This window comes from Telmatherina bonti (genome assembly GCF_933228915.1).
Source record: "Telmatherina bonti genome assembly, chromosome: 1".
Classification (NCBI taxonomy): domain Eukaryota; kingdom Metazoa; phylum Chordata; class Actinopteri; order Atheriniformes; family Telmatherinidae; genus Telmatherina; species Telmatherina bonti.
This window is the reverse complement of record NC_136619.1, coordinates 33,111,962-33,130,105: the sequence shown is the minus strand read 5'-3', so window position 1 is coordinate 33,130,105 and position 18,144 is coordinate 33,111,962. Positions and strand designations below refer to the sequence as shown.

General features: G+C 37.8%; 1 protein-coding gene across 1 annotated transcript; it reads left to right on the top strand.

Moving 5' to 3' along the window:
• Window positions 1–365: 365 nt before the first annotated feature.
• LOC306760374 (SHC-transforming protein 1-like) lies at window positions 366–15,671 on the top strand (the record flags this gene model as incomplete). Its single annotated transcript, XM_079246192.1, has 12 exons — window positions 366–905; window positions 2,020–2,090; window positions 4,725–4,785; window positions 4,876–4,995; window positions 5,102–5,155; window positions 10,880–10,931; window positions 11,032–11,167; window positions 11,242–11,434; window positions 13,780–13,852; window positions 15,078–15,159; window positions 15,284–15,431; window positions 15,522–15,671. The coding sequence occupies 12 exons, from the start codon at window positions 366–368 to the stop codon at window positions 15,648–15,650; spliced, it is 1,659 nt and encodes a 552-aa protein (XP_079102318.1). The 3' UTR covers window positions 15,651–15,671.
• Between the last annotated feature and the right edge of the window lie 2,473 nt (window positions 15,672–18,144).

Here is an 18,144-nt window from a genome sequence, read left to right as displayed (position 1 = left end):
CCCCAGTCCCAACAAGAGACTGGGGTATCAGTGAATGATCTTAGGATGCTTCATCCCATACACTAAGATAATTTCTTGAAGAACTGATTTACCAGTCAACTTAAGCTCAGGACTTGTTTTTCTTCTATTTTGTCTGTTATTTTGTGTCTCAATTTCTTAGTGTGTCATGGATCTAATTCTTTTCCTGTTACACTTTGTACTAGTGCTCAAGTCCTCTGATTATGAGAGAGCAAACTGTACCCAGATTCAAGACACAGTCAGGACTCATACCAGGCAGGTCTCTTTTTGTAATTATTACAGACCCACTGATGTCGGTGTTCTGCATATGGGATTCTAACCTAAGCTCTTATTCATCCTTTGCAGGTATGCTGAAGCGAACTAAATACAGTCGTCTGCGCAATGATTCTTTGACATCTTTAGAGGATCGTCCCCAAAGACTGTTGCCTCTGAAGAGGGATCTGTGTTTGGACTCTGATTTTGCTCAGCTGGAGCCCGGGACACCCTCCCACCACGGCCCATCTACCCTGAGAGACTTCATACCCAGAGTGGCCAACATTCGGCTGCAAAGCCCTATTTCCCTGAGAGGAGCAAGGGGAAAGGCAAACACAAGTGGAAACAAAAGCATCACTGGACACAGTGACAAACCGCTGTCCAGAACAGATTGGCATTCAGGGTCTGATGAGAGATTTTGCAGCCACCCTTCTCTCAGTGTGCCCTTCTCTACTGGCCAGAACCTAATTCACCCGGCTCTGCTCTGCACAAAACGCCCCATCACGCTGCATCGGATGGCCAGCCTCCCCTGTCCTCAACATGGAGGTGATCAGTGCTCTTTGAAGACTTTATCTGGTGTTGATGACTGCGCCGTGACAAGGACAGCACACAGAGCAGTTCACCATCAAATGAAGGTACCTCTGACCACACACTGCTGTGCACAAACAGAAGTCTTAGTTGTGTTACATATGTGAGCCTTTCCTACCCTGACTAATTTTCTTCATATTGGAAATTTCTCTTAAATAATTAGCGTATACAAGCAGTGGGTCCTCTGGATCAGCGAGAAGCTTCCTGGTCTACTTCAAACCCTGAAAGAAAGTGTATATAACTTCCCGATAGCCAGTGTCCCAGCACAGAGCTGAAATGCACATTTTCATTCCTACCAGTTCCAAAACAAACACATGTGAACATTCGAAACACACACACACACACACACACACACACACACACAGACTGTATTTCTTTTCTACTACACCATCACACTCACTTTAGTACGTTCACCCCCTCCCTCTCAGATAGAGCTTCCTGTGTAGGCAGTAGTGACTCATCCTGGCTCTCTGCTCCTCACCAGATCAGCACTGCTAGTACGTGTATCTGTGTTTGTGTGTGTGTGTGTGTGTGTGTGTGTGTATCCGGTATTGGCAGGACTCATGCTGTCCTAGAACCGGAGGTGTGTCCGCATGAGTGATTAGGTATGGGGCCTGTGAATTGACCACTGATGGAAATGAGAACGGACTGTCTGATTGTCCTCTTTAAACAAGCACACACACACGTATTATACTTCCGCCCACTCACCCCACCCACTCGTACACTTATTGATTTAGGTTTGGTTCCAACAATGGACTTACTCATCCTGCCTCCAACCTATAGGGTCTGCTTCAGTCAAACTCATAGCTAGTGGAAGTGAGACAGCTGAAAGGCTACCTGGGCACATGCTGCCAGGTTTAATGAACTTCTTGCTCTTCATGTCTTTAGAATTAAGCTGTGGATTGCGTGTGGTTGTCATTTGCAAATGTTAGTGTGTTAATCAGCTAAATAAAGGCTATGGATATTTCACCTGCTCCTTAAATCCATTTCTATTTGTCAACACGTCATCCAGCAGAGAGATGGTGCAGAGACGTTGCCTGAAGCAAAGTTTTGTCTGAGGCCACTCAGACTTTTACTAAAGTTGTTCTTGATCTCTATTTTACTCTGCAATCGGCGAGTGAATCGGTGAGTAAAATTATCTTTTGTGTGTGTTTTTTCAAGTACATGGGTAGCGTGGCAGTGACCCAATCCATGAGAACCCTCGACTTTGATACAAGAATGCAAGTCACTCGGTAGGAACCCCTCCCTGCTGACGTCACCTCCACTACACACACATGTACATAAAAAAAACATGCTTGGTTTGTTCATTATTTGGTAAATTTGAGTCAAATTTATCGCAGATTAAAAAAAAGTTTAAAAATTATGTATTCTAAATTATTTTGATCCAAAATAGTTGTATTAATTTTGTTTGCACAGTTTTTAAGAGGAGTAAAAAGTACAGAAGCATCATGCAAAAGTCTGGTTTTACATATTAAGGCTATGGCCTGTCCACAGTAAAAGTTACCAGCTATTGAAGATTTCCAAGATTTAGAAGTTTATCAGAGCACTGTTGTTTCTTCAGCTTGTAATGTGATTAAGAAATGTCAGTAAACAGGAATGGTGGAGGTCAAATTTCTCTCTGGAAACTCAAGTTTCTGAGTCTGTACATGACATTCCTAGAAAGGCAAACTGTAGCCCCTGAATCACTTCAGAATACTTGTTTTTACATCTGCTGTACATTAAAACCAACACAAGTCAGAAGAATATGTCCACATTGCATCTCTACAATGCCGTCACACATTGCAAACAAGGCCTGTGGATTGATGATGAAGTTAAAATAGCATTAATTTTTTTTCCATTTAAAAAATATCAAGATCTTTACAACAGACTAATGGTCCTAAACAAACGTAAAAAGTCACTACTGTCTCTAAACTGAGCCATCTGCAGCTTTTGCAATAGCCCTCATGGTCCAGTGAACCCTTAAACTTCAGCAAAATCAATTTGAGAGGGAAGATATTGTAAGATAGACCAGGAAAACTGCAAGTGTGTTGGTTTAAAACAAAGGTCAAAATGTCTTAAATAAGAAGTAAAAGACTCAGCTGACTGTAAAATGGGTTTTCTCACCAGATGATATTTGCCGGAGGGGGTATTACTAAAGAGCTGACTGTGCCAGGTTCATTTAAATTGGAAAATGGGAAATAAAAAATCTTTAATACTGAAAAACTGGGTCTTCTATAACATCATCAAAAAGCAAGAAAAATATTATCACTTTTGGAAAATAGGTAATCTTTTAGTTGTTCATGATCATAAATTTCAATCAGAGGAGGTAAAAAAATTGCACTGTCTACATCCATATATTTCAACATCGAACCATGCAACCGATTTGGTCTGTATGAGCTGATGCTCATATAGAATAAAAACTAGAAGAACATTTTCTTTACCCTAAATACATTCAACATATATTTTCCAGGCCAGACATGTGTAGCTTATTTAAAGACTCTTTCAAAGACAGGAAATCAAATTAAATGTATAATGTTTCATAAACCGGGACTTTCTCATCATCATTTGATATTGACATCCCAGTGCAGGATGCCAGCACACAGCAACCTCTGTTCATAACAGCGCTGTTGAATGAATGAATGCAGAAAATCTAATTAGATGAATTTCCTCCTAATGATCATAGTCTTATTTGAAAAAAAAAAACAAAAAAAAAAACCAGAAAAGGGACTGCAATCCATTACATACAATTTATTTTCAAGGAAAAGTAAAGCTCTTCCATGAAAAGTGCCTTGCTACCTTCAGAGCTGCATGTTATGTCTACGTATTTGTATGCTTTCACCTCTCCAGCTCAAGTGTCTGCTGTGAACACACTGACTGCAATGCTAGGAAAAAAAGGCTTACAGTATAAATAATATAAGCACCAAATATGAAGGGGATTTCCTTTTAAAGCAACACCACATAACTTTCTTCCCATAAAACTCTGCGTCTGATTCATTGATGGTGCACTAACATTTATTTTACACATAGCTGCCCTGAAGTGTCCCAAGGCTGCAAAACTGCACTTCAAAATTTTCTTTCCAGGCCACTGCATCACGTTACAGCTGTTTTTTGCTGTATCACACCACCACCTAGTAACACACACAGTTTAGAAAAAGATGTTTGTAATTACAGAGCATTATCACAAGGGATGGCATGTATCTTGTCTACAATGGGGAATAAAGCATGAAGCATGTATGAAATATACCAAGCTGTAAAACTGTCCAATTCACAGCACAACATTGAACCAATGTGCAGGCATGATGCAATGGGTCTGTTAGAAAAACCCCAATACTAACAAACAGAAAGGAGACATATGGCAACTTGATGTAGTGAAGTCTGATATTCTTTAGTCAATAAACACATTTCCCTTCTGTGTCTGTGCAAGTAATAAGCCACAATGAGATTCAGAATTAGCCTTTTTGGAAATGAGTTTATTATAAAACAGCAATAACTTTACTATTAACAGCAATTACTTTAATAAGAATTTTGACTATAAAAGTTTTGTCTTACATTAAAGGGTCTGTTTGTTCAACGCCGTTATTGTTCTGTGTGCAATGTTAACATTTAAAGTAGTTAAGCTAGTAAAATGTTGATATTTTGAATAACTCATGCCAGTAAAATATGACAGATGTATTAATCTTCATTGATGGGATCAATAATTATCACTACGTGCTGTATGTCCTTTAGAGTTGAGGAGCTGCAATGTTGTAATGTTGTTTCCTTCCTTTTCTATTCCCACATGCAAGTTACAGAGTGCACTGGATCACATATTTACAAAGGTATCTTTGTGTTTGCGTGCTTGAGTGTGTACTTGCTTGTAATCTGTGTGTACATGTGTATGTGTGCAGAGAGGCAATCAGCAGACTGTGTGAGAGGACATCAGTGAAAACAGGATTTAAAAATAAAAAGGTAAGGAACACAAACACACACACATACCCACAAATACAGGTGTATTTAACAAAGACATGGCTAGAGTAACAGTGATTCTTGTCATCACAGCCTGTGTGCAAAGGGTTGTCTACTGTTCTGGGTCAAATCGATATGCGGTTTTCTGGGAGCAGGGTCATCCTCACTGTCTCCACAGATAGCATGACTCTGATTACAGCCTCCTCCTTACAGGTAACGCCCTTCAAACATATCTGCTGAACACATGCCACACACTTAGATCACTGGGTGAAAAAAACTATCCCTGTTTTTGTATTTTCTCCTCCATTCTCTTCCACAGAAGATTGTCGACCACCCCATGCAGGCCATTTCATTTGCTTCTGGAGGTGACCCAGTATGTCCATGTTTTTGAACGCTTCACATGCACAAACACGTTCATGGTCAGGCAGGGACATGGACAGGGTAGCATGTGCGTAAACACACGCAACAGTGAGTAATTTGATTTAGCTCGATTACCGCTTGGTTTGCTGCCATGTGCGGAGGATTATATTATTTCCTACCTCGACACTTGATCATCCTATACTTTCAAGAGGTAGGGAGAGGTCAGGGTCTCGCATTATCAATGAAGAAGGGGATAAACTCCAAAAGTAAGTGTGAGATTTGAAAATAAAAGGAACAACTAAAAGAGAAAAGCTTAGATGTTTGAACGTTTCTTGATAATTATATAATTTAAAAGACATACAAAAGTGAGATATGAGGTTAATGTAAAATTTTTATCCATAAAGGTCAGCAACAAGTCATGTTGTGCAGCTAAAGCCTTGCATTTGAGTCAGATTTTAGCATTTTAGCAACACAACCTTTTTTTTCCTTTTTCTTACTGGCATTCATGTGAAATGTAAGAAAAAGCACGAACCACTCCTAATGTAAGTAAATGTAGCATTAAAAACATCCGTTATTCTAAAAAAAAAATCTGAGCATGAAACGCTGTCTGAGGACAATGAGTAAAGTAAATGTACGTAACACTGACTTATTTATGCTTAAATCTGTTGCTTTAACTTTGCTACATGGAGCTGAGAGAATTTTTGAAAGTCTGACTTTGTCAAGAATCGTGGAGATGTGGGAAGCCAAATGCAACAGAGAGGCAGGAAGGTCGAGGGAGAGCTGACAATATTGTTTTAATAAAGTGATGAAATGAATGGGGACTCATCAGGAACCGACAAGCCAACACAAAACACCAGCAGGAGAAAACAGAAACCAGGGGGTATCAGTACAGGGATAACAACGAGACACAGGTGTAATAGATAAGCGAAATGAATCCAGGTGAACTAATGAACAGGAAACAAGGCTAGACAGAAATCACAACAAAATAAAACAGGAAAAAATAGCAAAAGACACACAAAAAGTCCAAACCATGACAGGTTAAATGCAAATGAGCAGAAATAAAACCATAAATATTCTTGGAGTTCTTTGGCTCTCGTGGTGAGTAGACACTTTCTTTTTTGTGCATCTAGTGCATCTAGTCCATAGAAGTAAACAGTTTTGTAACATTTTTGCAATACCTGAGTTCAGTTCTCCGAAGCACCACCACTGTAAGAAAGAAAATTCATTTATAAACTGCATGTAGGATAAGTTCTTGGCTCTGATTGGTTGTTACTATTACAAAAACAATTGTGATTGCTCATGTGCTCCCTATGTAATGCGTCTGCAGAAACATCTGCTTGTAGACCATGACCCCTCACTTCACATCCTTTTAATCAACACTTGATACACAGCAAAAAAATAAATAAATAAAAAAAATTATTTATATATATATATATATATATATATATATATATATATATATATATATATATATATATATATATATATATAAAAATATATATATATATATATATAGCAAGTCTATTTTTCTTAAAGTTATACCACTACACATATACAGGGGGGAAAAACATTCAAACGAGTAATTTGCCATATGATCTTACATACAGTACATTTATTATCAGTATATATATTAATCAGCAGAAAAATTATTTGACTGATAATTCTGCTCCATAATGCAACAGTTTCTTTTTTTTATTTTCAGCAACAAATCTTGAGGCTCTCTTATCTGTTTTCCTTCATAATTTCCTTCATAGATTACTTTCATTTGACTGAATCTAGGTTATTCACACTGAGTGAAAATGTCCTGCAGCCCTAAATGCTGATAATGGATTAAAAAAAAAAGAAAGAAAGAAAAAGAAAAATCAGTGCGGTCCTGCTAATTACTGACATTCTTGTCCAGGTCAACCACTGCAATCAATTTTGAACATTAAAATTTTTTGTCATCCATGAACTCAATCAAACAGTGCATGAATGCAATATACACACTGTAATGTTTAATTGCTGTGTAAGTAATGCGTAGCTGCAATGACGACAGATTGGAGAGAGCAGGATTGCATTGAGAAACACAACGCCAGCAAAGCTATGTATGGGATTATTGCTCACTGTTTAATTAATTAGCCAAAATAATATTGTGGTTTGCTCTAAGCCTCTGCTCAGTTGCCTTGGGAGCATGAGCTAAGGGAATTAAAATCAATCTGCCACAGAGGCTTTGCGGTGAAACATATTCAGCTGACACTGCTCCTGTATCAGTGTCAGTCTGATGGGGAGGGAAGTAATCAAATAGAGGATACACATGGGTGACCACTTCTTAAAAATGTCCACTGTGAGTCTTTCAGTTCGTTCTCTTTCTTCTACACTCTGACACATTTTTCCTTATTTATTTGTGTACAATGTCACTCTTACAACAAACAGACTTGGCAACACTGCCTGTTTCCTTGCTGGATCAGCCATGGTGCATGTTTAGAATAGTTATTGTGTTTATATAGGTTTGCCAGTATGTGTGTAAAGCCAATTTCAAACTGCAACATCATGCAGTGTCCCAGATGAAAAAGTTGTATAGCCTCGGGATGCTGTTGGGCAGTGGTGGGTGAAAAAATGCACATGGCTTAACACATGTATCTGTCATCAAACGAATATAAGCCTGGAGTTTAAAGGTTGGAAAGATACATAATGTGTCTTTACACAGCAGTCAACACTGTCACTTTATGCATGACCATGTAGAAACAGAACGGATGAAAATAAAACAAAGAAAAGTATTTTAAAAAGGAGCAGCACATTTTTGTCCTGGAAAAAAAAAGTAAAATTGCTTGGCAATTAAAGACACTTTTAATTCAATATAGAGAAGTACAGGCAATATTATGCATTGGTTTCTATCACTTGCAACGTCTTCTACTTATACAGACCTCCAGGATCATATTCCCTAGCACTAAATGTAGGATCATTCCCTAAAATCACATTTCAGTTCATTTCTAAACATTATAACCAGGTATTGAACATAATCTGTGCACTGTATGCAAAAAGACTTTTAATGAGTTTTGATATTAAAACCCATCTTAATGATCAGTGTAGTGACTCATAAATCAATTAAGTATGACTAAATACAAGAAATTACCGATAATTGTTTACTGTAATAATTTGCAATAAAAGGGGAGGAAGTTTGTGGAATATGAGATTTTACCCAACAACCATTGTGTTAATTGGCAAAGCTTATATTTCAATTTCTTTGAAAATGATCCACCTTATTCTTTTATTCTCTTCCTCTTTCCATCTTCTTGTCGTTCAGTCAGGATTGAATGTTTGTGGCTTAACTAAGCAAAATCTAAAAAGGCAGCAATTGTTGCATATGGAGTAAAAGGGAGAGCATGCTCTGCAGGATGGCTCTTCCATCCCGGCGTGTATCACAATGTGATGCACTTCTACAGTCTTTGTATTTGGAATTATTTTTTCTGTACCTAAAATTATGCTTGTTCATTTCTAATATTCTAACAGATTTTCAACATATACCTCTGTAAGTCAGTTTTCTCACTTTTGAATTTTTACTTCCTGCCTGCTATGTATGGAAAACACTAGCACACATTAGCTTGTTTAAACATAACGTGTTCTCACTTCCCTGAGGCTGTTTAGTGTGCAAAGATACTGAATTAGCAATTCTTCTCTTCAAAGCTTTTGATCATAAAAAACAATTAATTTATTTTTTAATTCTCATAGCTAAGCACTATCATTTTTTTTTATTAACATAGTGACTTATATAATCCACCATATGTGAATTCCTGATATAAACACATTGCTGAACTAGAAAAGTACCAAGAAATGCGTGGGTTCTCTCCGGGTACTCCAGCTTCCTCCCACCGTCCAAAGACAGGCATGTTAAGTTAACTGCCCATAGGAGTGAGTGTGAGCGTGTGTGGCTATTTGTCTCTGTGTGGCCCTGCGATGAACTGGAGACCTGTCCAGGGTGTACCCTGCCTCTCACCCAAAAGACTGCTGGGATAGGCTCCAGCTCCCACGTGATCCTGAATTGGACTAAGCGCTTCAGATAATGAATGAATGTTGTGGTTTGACCTTTTAGTTAGGTCCAGCTTCCTTTCCTTTTGCACTTCTACATGTCTTCTCTTATTCACGATTGGGCCCCTTTTAGTTAAGCCAAACAAAGTAACAAGGCAACAATAGAAGTTAACTGAGGTCAACTGAGCATTTCCACGTGAGATGGTGCTCCTGTTCCAGCATGCATCATGGCGTGATGAACCAATGCGTTCTGCTTTGCTTCTATTAATATGCTTTCACAAAAAAATGAGGGAGTCTGATCTCCCTCACAATGCATATACTAAAGCCACAGACACAACCTTTTCTGAATGCTAACCAAGTAGTTATGGTACCCTACAACATAACCAACAAACATTTCTTTCTTAATGCTAAAAAAAAAAAAAAAACTCATTGAAGAGCAAGTTAAAGGAAAATAGAAAACACAAAAAAGGAAAGGTGCAAATGATAGCAGAAAAACTTCAAACATAAAGTTTTCCAATCACATTGCAGGATGGGAAGCTTTATAGTCCACACCTGTAGTTTTCTTTAGCCAGCACTTGGCCATGAATGACTTTGTAAAGTTGATATGTATCCACTAGACATTGCCCAAAACTACATTTTTGTTTTACCAGACTTGCCATTGTCCATATAGCAAGCATTTAACAGCTGGATCATATTTGATCCAGACGAATATGTCCTAACCCGTGTTAGGATCAACTCAGGACCTTTGGGTCACGTCTGGCCTACAGGCTTTTGTTAGAGTCATAATACAGTTAAATGTGCTAGAAGTCATCAAGATTAGGATTATATTTGTAATTTTGGCATCTGCCTTTTATATGCAGACTTTACCATGAGGAAACAGGTTGAAAAGACAACTTATGAATATGTCTAAGATGCCAATCTTTTCATAAATTAGTAATGATTGAGGGCAATTCGAGCAGCGGCCTTTTCTGTTTGGAGTTTGCATTTTCTCCCTGCATGTGTGGGTTCTCTCTGGGTCCTCCGGCCTCCTCCCACAGTCCAAAGACATGCTTGTTAGGTTAATTGGTTACTCTGAAGCAGTGTTTCTCAATTCCAGTCCTCAGGATCCCCTGTGCTGCAGATTTTACAAGCAATCCTACCTTAACACATCTGAATGAAATGAAAGGCTCGTCAACAGGCTGCAAAGAATCGGATGAGGACGTTCAATAACCTGACTCAGGTGCTTTGGAGAAGGAACATGTCAAAAATATTCAGGGCAGGTGGTCCCGAGGACTGGAACTGAGAAACTGGTCTAAATTGTCCCTAGGAGTGAGTGTGAGTGTGAATGGTTGTTTGTCTCTCTGCATTGGCCCCGCGATGGACTGTCCACTTGTCCAGGGTGTACCCTGCCTCTTGTCCAATGACTGCTGGGATAGGCTCCAGCTTCCTGACCCTGAATTGGACTAGGCTGTTAAGAAAATGAATAAATGGTAATGATTGAAAGAGAACAGTTTAGCTTCTGGTGTAATGACACGGTCAGCCTGTTAGCAGTTTATTACGTTGTCTTTGCTTAATAACACTGAACCAAAATAAGTTGATGTAGTTGATGTAGGACTTTGAACAAGCTGTGAAACAGGGACTTGTGTACATAACATTTTGTGTACCATTTGTTGTCACTCTGTCTGCTGTTGAGTGGAAGTGACATGATCTTGATTTTGCCATGACTTTAATAATTGTTTCAATTTACTTACAGGACATGGCAGACTATATCGCTTATGTTGCAAAGGACACCATCAATCAGAGAGGTAGTTTACAGCGTGGGCTGCACACTGAATTCAGTGTAAAAATCCACAGACTTTATGGTGGTTATCATGTAAACAACATGTCTCTTTCTGCTTCTGGTAGCCTGTCACATCTTGGAGTGCTCCAAGGGTCGGGCGACTGAGGTTATCAACAGCATTGGTCAGGCCTTTGAGACTCGTTTTCGACAGCTTCTCAGCCAAACATCAACACTCCTCTCTCCAAGGTTGTCCAAGTCTTGGTGTGACATAACAAAGTACCAGTAATTTACAAATGCAGACAACATGTAAACTTGATGAAAATGTGTACATCCAGGTCGGCAGTGAGAATCTGTCCCAACTGCGGCCCAGAAGAAATAACAACAGACTTAAAGGTCAAACAGGAAGGCGAAGTCTCAGAGCAGAGAGACTATTACAATGTCATCCCTGGAAAGACATCACCACCTGGTGGAGAAGAGGACTTGCAGGTCACAAAGGAGGGGAAAATATATGATGCTGACATACAGGAGGTAAGCGTTTAATAAAACACCAAAAACACACATATTGTGTTGAATGAACTGCTGTATCTTTTGTATCTTTTCACTTTTGAGATATATATATAATCTGAAAATCAAACAATAGAAAAGAAGAAGAAAAATGCGACAATCATGCAGATAATTTTGTGATCACCAAAACCATAATAATGTGTTACCCTCAAATGATTTATTTATAGGTACACTACCAGTCAAAAGTTTGGATGCACTTTTCCATTGGGTTCAATTAAAAAATTGTGTCCAATTATTTGACTAGTACTGTTTATTACATGATAATGTAAACAGAGTGGCTCAAATATCCAGATTTAAACACCTATATTTATTAAGATTTTGCCTGGTTTTATCCAAAATCTTCAAAAACTGATCAGCAAACATCTTACAGATAAACTGGAGCTCCACGATATCTGAATGTCACTGCAGTCTGGTTTTAGAACAGGGTACCTTTATATCTCTTAACACTTAAAGTCTTAAATGACATAACATTTTATTTTGGAAAAAAATACTGTGTAACTGTATTTGGTTATCTGGCAAAAGCCTTTGAGTGGACCATTTTGCTTGTAGGCTAAAAGCAATAGGACATAGCAATAGGAGAGCGTCTTGGCATGGTTTGAGAGTTATTGTTCTGGTCGTGTACAGTCTGTGAGAGGTGGGGGCTTTCAGTCTGATTGGCTGCTCCTGTCCAAGGGTGTTCCTCAAGCATCCATACTTGGTCCAAATCATTTCAACTCAATTGACATTAATGACTTTTCTATACTAATGAAGATGACACCATTTCGTGCAACTCAAGTCCGTCTTGAAATACAGCTCGGACTTTGTTATAGCTCAGTTTTGACCAAATGCAGTTGTTTTTTTTCAAACCAGCATTTTAAATATATTCATTTATTTATTTTCTTAACTACTAAGTTTAATTGAGGCTTGTGGGAAAGATGGAGCCAATCCCAGCAATCGCTGGGCGAGAGGCAGGGTACACCCCGGACAGGCCGCCAGCCCTTCACAGATCTTAAATGCATGTAAATAAATAAATGTGACACAAAATGTCGAATTTTTTTCTTTCAAAAGAAATTCCCCACCGACTGAATGCTCTGGCAACATTTCGTCTGGCTCCAAAATTTACTCTGTTCACACCTACAAATACCTTGGTATTTGGCTTGATAGTTTTCTCTCATTGGATTGTGCGTATCAACACCTTGCTTTCCAAAGTTAATTCCAAAAGTTGTTTGTATTATAATAAACTATCTTTCACACTCTGCAAAATACTTGTTGCTTAAAATGTCAGTTCTGCCATTATTTGATTACAGGGACATTATCTCTAGAGCTGCTGCTAAGAGTTTCTTGATTCAGCTGAATATTGCCTGCCGTGCTGGCATACGTTCTGTCGCTAGCACTTCACTCACAGAGGCTGAACTATTGGTATTGGTTCATCAAAAAACTTTAATCGGCAAAACCTCTTCCTACCTCAGCTTTTTACTCACATTACATTAAAGTGATTGCAAGGTACGCTCCACTCTGTTAGAGACTTTCACGTACTTATTTCAAAAGCCTTTAGAGCTTTTGGCTGTATCATATTTGAATTAGCAGCTTCTAATGGCTGGAACCATTTCTAACACGATCTAAAACTTGGTTCATTCATCAATTTTCCTCCTGTACAAACTTATTACAAAAAGATTGCTGCTCCTTTTATAAACTGCTGCCTAATGTTTGGAATTGTTGCCTTAATTTTATCATTTAATGAAACAATGTTTATATTATTATTATTATTTTGTGATTTGACTCACTGCATTTTGTTAGACCTAGTGTATGTTTTATTGTTGCCTCTTCATGTAAATGAGAATTAATTCTGGTTAAATAAAAGTTAAATAAAAAGTAACTGATTAGTTTAAAAATGGTTAAAGAGTGCAGATTTAGGCAGCCTGCATGATGATAATTTGGTTGCTTTTTACTCCACTGCAGTGCAATAACATGCATACCAGTAAAATTAATTAGATATTGTTCACAAACTTTGTTTTATTGAGCGCAATGGTAATTACACCTCAGAGTGGCCCCTCTACTATCGAGTTTCATCTGTTTGTCACTTGGGAGATACAGTTGAACAGGAAGTGCCTTGCTCAGTGGTTGGTAATAAAGGATGCTCTTCAGTGTTGCTCATTCACTTCACAGAATTACTGTGCTCGTCTGGGAATTGAATCTGAGACTTTCCTGTCACATTTCTAACCTTTAGGCAATCACTGTGTCTGAATGAAAGTGCACACCCACATTTAAACACACAAAAACAATGTTGTCTGTCATGTTAGGGTTGAATGACTCATCTAATGCTCTCGCAGGTCTGTTTGTCTCTACCTGTTTCGCTGTATGAGAACTGCTCCGTCACAGAAGACATTCCAGCTCTATCTGCAGGTAAAAATCACCAATAGTCTCCCTGCCCAAATGAATAAATACACTGAGTTTGTCTGTGTGTGTGCTACTGTTTGCATAAATGTAGAATTGTTTTTATTTTTGCCAAATGTTACTCAAATATTGTCCTTGAGTTTAGTTTCGAAGCACTTAGGTTTTTCCCTTATTTGATGCCACTATTTCCCATCAATGCTCCAACTTGATTACAATGCACCAGTACAGCATATAGTAAAGTTTTTCCAGATAGTGATTAAAGCTAAACTTTAAAAAAAATCTGCCGCCTCAGTCAGAGTGTAAAAAAGTCCTAAACCTTGTTCATTTCTAAGTGGAGTTCCTGAAGGAGGATGTGAAGGAAATGATTCATTATTTCCAAATAAAGCTTTTGTTAATGAGTCTCAAACCAAGCAAATGGTCTTTCTGAGATTTATTAAGATGATTGATCAGGGAGTGTTGATGGCAGAAAGCAGTTCAGTATCTCCGGTATACAGGCTCAAAAAATGTGTCTCTGTTACATCATTTATACCACAAAGAAACCATTATCAGTAATTATATCATCAGCTGTCTGCACATTATTGCTGGTTCTTTATGATCCTGGGTATGACTGAGATATCTCTATATTCACAACTCCTCCCAGATTAAAACAGATGTTTCGTTTAAATCTCCTGGGTGCAGATTTAACTTCAGGTGAATATTTATTAGAGAAAATATATGAACTGATTGGATATGCCAAGGAAGATCAACAAACTCCACCTGATTAAAAAGTCCTTTTTGATAGAAGTGGATGATTTTTTATATATTTTTTTTTAAGTTTTCCAAGATTGTTTTCAGTGGCATGTAGTAAAAATGTTGAGATTATTTTCGTCAGTTTTGAGTATTTTATGATTTAATCTCTTAGCCAATAAATAATGCTGATAGTAGTTAGTCTGTAGGTGTTTATAATTTTGTGGTTTTTGACTGAAACTAGTTATTTAAAGATACAATTACCACAAGAAATACAATCAAAGATGACAGCTGACAAAAACTGGTAATAGTTTAATTAAAAGACACATAACAGAGAAGTGAAGAGAAGAACAAACAAAATGTTTTTCAGCAAACATATTCTAAATATAGTTATCTATAGGCATGCCTTATCAATGAACATATGATGATAATGAGGTGCAAATGCAGGTGCATAAAGATTTCATTTACTCAGTCCAAATTAAACTTTTTTCATTGTTATATTCTTCAGTGAGGTCTGGGGGCAGTTTTGAGCAATGCAGTTCTGTCTCTGAGACCCACATGATCCAGGAAGAAGGCTGGTTTCATGGCAGGTAGGTTGTCTACACGTCTGAACTTCTTTTTTTAAAAAAATCAGATTCAGACCTTTAATGTGTCCATCTGCAAATTCAAACGCCCCTCTGCCTTTACTAAGTAACCTTTTGCACTCTTCCCCAGGTTGGGCAGAGAGCAGGCAGAGTCACTTCTTACCTGTAGCGGAGACTTCCTGGTCAGAGAGAGCAGCTCTGCCTCTGGTCAGTATGTACTCAGTGGTATGGAGGGAGGAACCGTGCGACACCTGCTGTTGGTCGACCCACGTGGGCAGGTAGAGTTGTGCTGCAGCCTGCAAACATAATGAAAGGAAAGAATTCAGTCTTTGAAGCATATTTTCTGTTTGTTTTGTTGTCATAACCAGGTGCGGACACGTGACCAAGTGTTTCAAAGTGTAAGCCACCTGGTGCGGTTCCACATGGAGAAGCAGCTTCCCATCGTTTCTGGAAGCAGTGAACTGTGTCTGAAACAGCCAGTCCTGCAAACTCACTAACACACAAGCCCACAGACTGTTACATGCATATATAAAACCTGAGCACCGGTTTTGGAAGTGAGACATTTCTAATCCAAGTAAAAGTAAATTTTAAACTCTTCAACACTTTTAGTTGCCCAATCACATTAGATCAGCATCTCAGCACATGTTGAACATGAGTTCTGGTGGTCATATGTGTACAAACTACATCAACTTGTGGGGATAATGTTGTATTATTTGTTCACCGCTGTATGTTTGCTGTTTATATGATAATTTAGTGTCCATTTGTTTCTTCTGACATGAGTAAATTCCCAAGAAAAACGGCTGACCTGCAGAACATCCGGTCCCTCTCAGGCTGAATTTACTGGTGTTTACTTAAAGTTGAAGTCCAATCTGCGGTGCAGGGGGGAAATTACCAGAATGTTGGCTGACTTTCCAAATCCTTTTTACATGCTAAATTTGTCTTGTGTTCATTGTTTAGATTTTTTTTCTTCTTGTTATTGTTCAACGTCCCTGTTTCCCAGGCTTTTCCTTTTGAAAATAACTCATCATTGTCTTAGTCTGGATTTCAAAAATAATTTTTAATGATGACATGCAAAGAAAAAAAGAAGAAAAGATATGTTGTTTGTCTCAGTTAAGCGGGCAAATATTTAGATATGCTCTGTTTCCTGTGAATAAAATAGATCTTCAGCTCTTTCACACATAAGATTGTAATTTTTCTCTTTAATGGCAAAACCACAAACCTTTTACAAATTATATGCACAGACTCAAAATCCCATTCTGTTTATAACATCAAAATGGCACGGTTACCTTTGTGTTCATTAGTTCCTGAAATAAATGAGTTACATGAAAAAAACAATTACATCAAATTTCAACCAGTTCGCAGCATTTGCATTATAAATGTTTTTTTTAAAAAGGGGAATCTTTAAATATAAACTATTCTAGACCGTGTATACTCCTAATTTCAAGAATATTTATTCAGCAAACATCAACTACACATTAGTTGACGACTTAAAAAAAATAATTGTTTCTAGTAGTTATGTAAGTTCTATGTGTGTAACGGACTGAGTCTGATTTATTGCCGATTATCATTATGACAATCGTCCTATTCCTATAAGTTCAACAGCTGGTTAGGATACTCCGTTTAATAAAACTGATGAAGAATTAATAGTTTTTATGATTTGCATTATTTAATAAAATAAATCAGTGGCATATGGAGTTTCAAACTTTACTGTAAGACACATGCACAACAGTTTGACTCCCTGCAGACAAGGCAAGACTTACAGTACACTGCGGTTCTGTCCTCTAGCTGAACTAACATCACGCGGGTTGTGTGCAGAAGAATTTCTGCAAAGACTGTGGTGACAGCCAAACAATAAAACAACATGTTTTATGAACATATACTGAGAGTAAATTCAATTTGATTTATCATAATACAGAAATCAAAAACAGAAGTCATCTCAAGGCACTTTGAAAAGAACGTAAACAAGTTGAATGAATACAAGCTTAATGAAATGGTCTAGTCATATTGTAATCCAATTCAGTCCAGTTCAGTGTAATCCAATTCAGTCAAATTTATTATAATTCAGTCTAGTCTGTAATTATTTTATTAATGGAGCATAATACAAATTTATGTTCCAGAGCTAAAGAAACTAGTGGATTGTGTTGACTCTTCCCCTCCATCCAGCCTGCCCTCCTGAGGTTGTACCAGATGACAGCAGAGAGGAAGAGCTCCCTTTCAAGTAGAACTGGATACAAGGCTGATTGCATTCTGCAAGAAATGACAAAGACATCAACAAGCACTGTAACATCAGGTCAGGTGTAAAAAGACAAAAAAAAAGGAATCAGTAATGTAGTCCATACAATAATGAGATTAATAAATAGAAGGTAAAGAGAGCTGGATGAGGAGAAGAGCTTAAAGCATCCGTTTCTCCCAAAATCAAGCTTATAAAACAATGATATCAAAGTTTGGTCCTCAAGAGCCATGTTACGTCCCGACTCTGCAAGAGGACGTGAGGCTTTGCAAATGATAGGTCAGGTTTTAAATGTGGAAGTGCTAAAAATTTATTGTTACGAGTGGAAATGGGGAACAAACAAACAGTGGTAATGTTCCAGGTGTTGGGGTTAGCAAAGCTGCTTAAAACAAAGAATGGAATAAGATAGCTATAGACACACAACTCAAAATCAGCCAGTACAAAAAGAAAAGCAAGAAATACAAAATGTGTGAAATAAAAAAAACTGGCCTGCAAAGCTACACTATAAACAGTATGAAGCAGCTCCACTAGCTTCGCTGAACACAAAAATTATATAAAAAAATCTTAACTAGCCCAACACATCCTAATTTTATCTAAACAAAACTATCAACAAATATAACAGAAAACCCAGGATGTTTTAAGTTGTCCCTTATTGTTTCTTTGGTTCGAATCCCTTTGTAAATAAAATCCCGCCTTTTTATTGAAACCTTTAATTGACATTTTTTTCTTTTGTGTTGCAACCCCCCTTTTTTCCCCCAAGA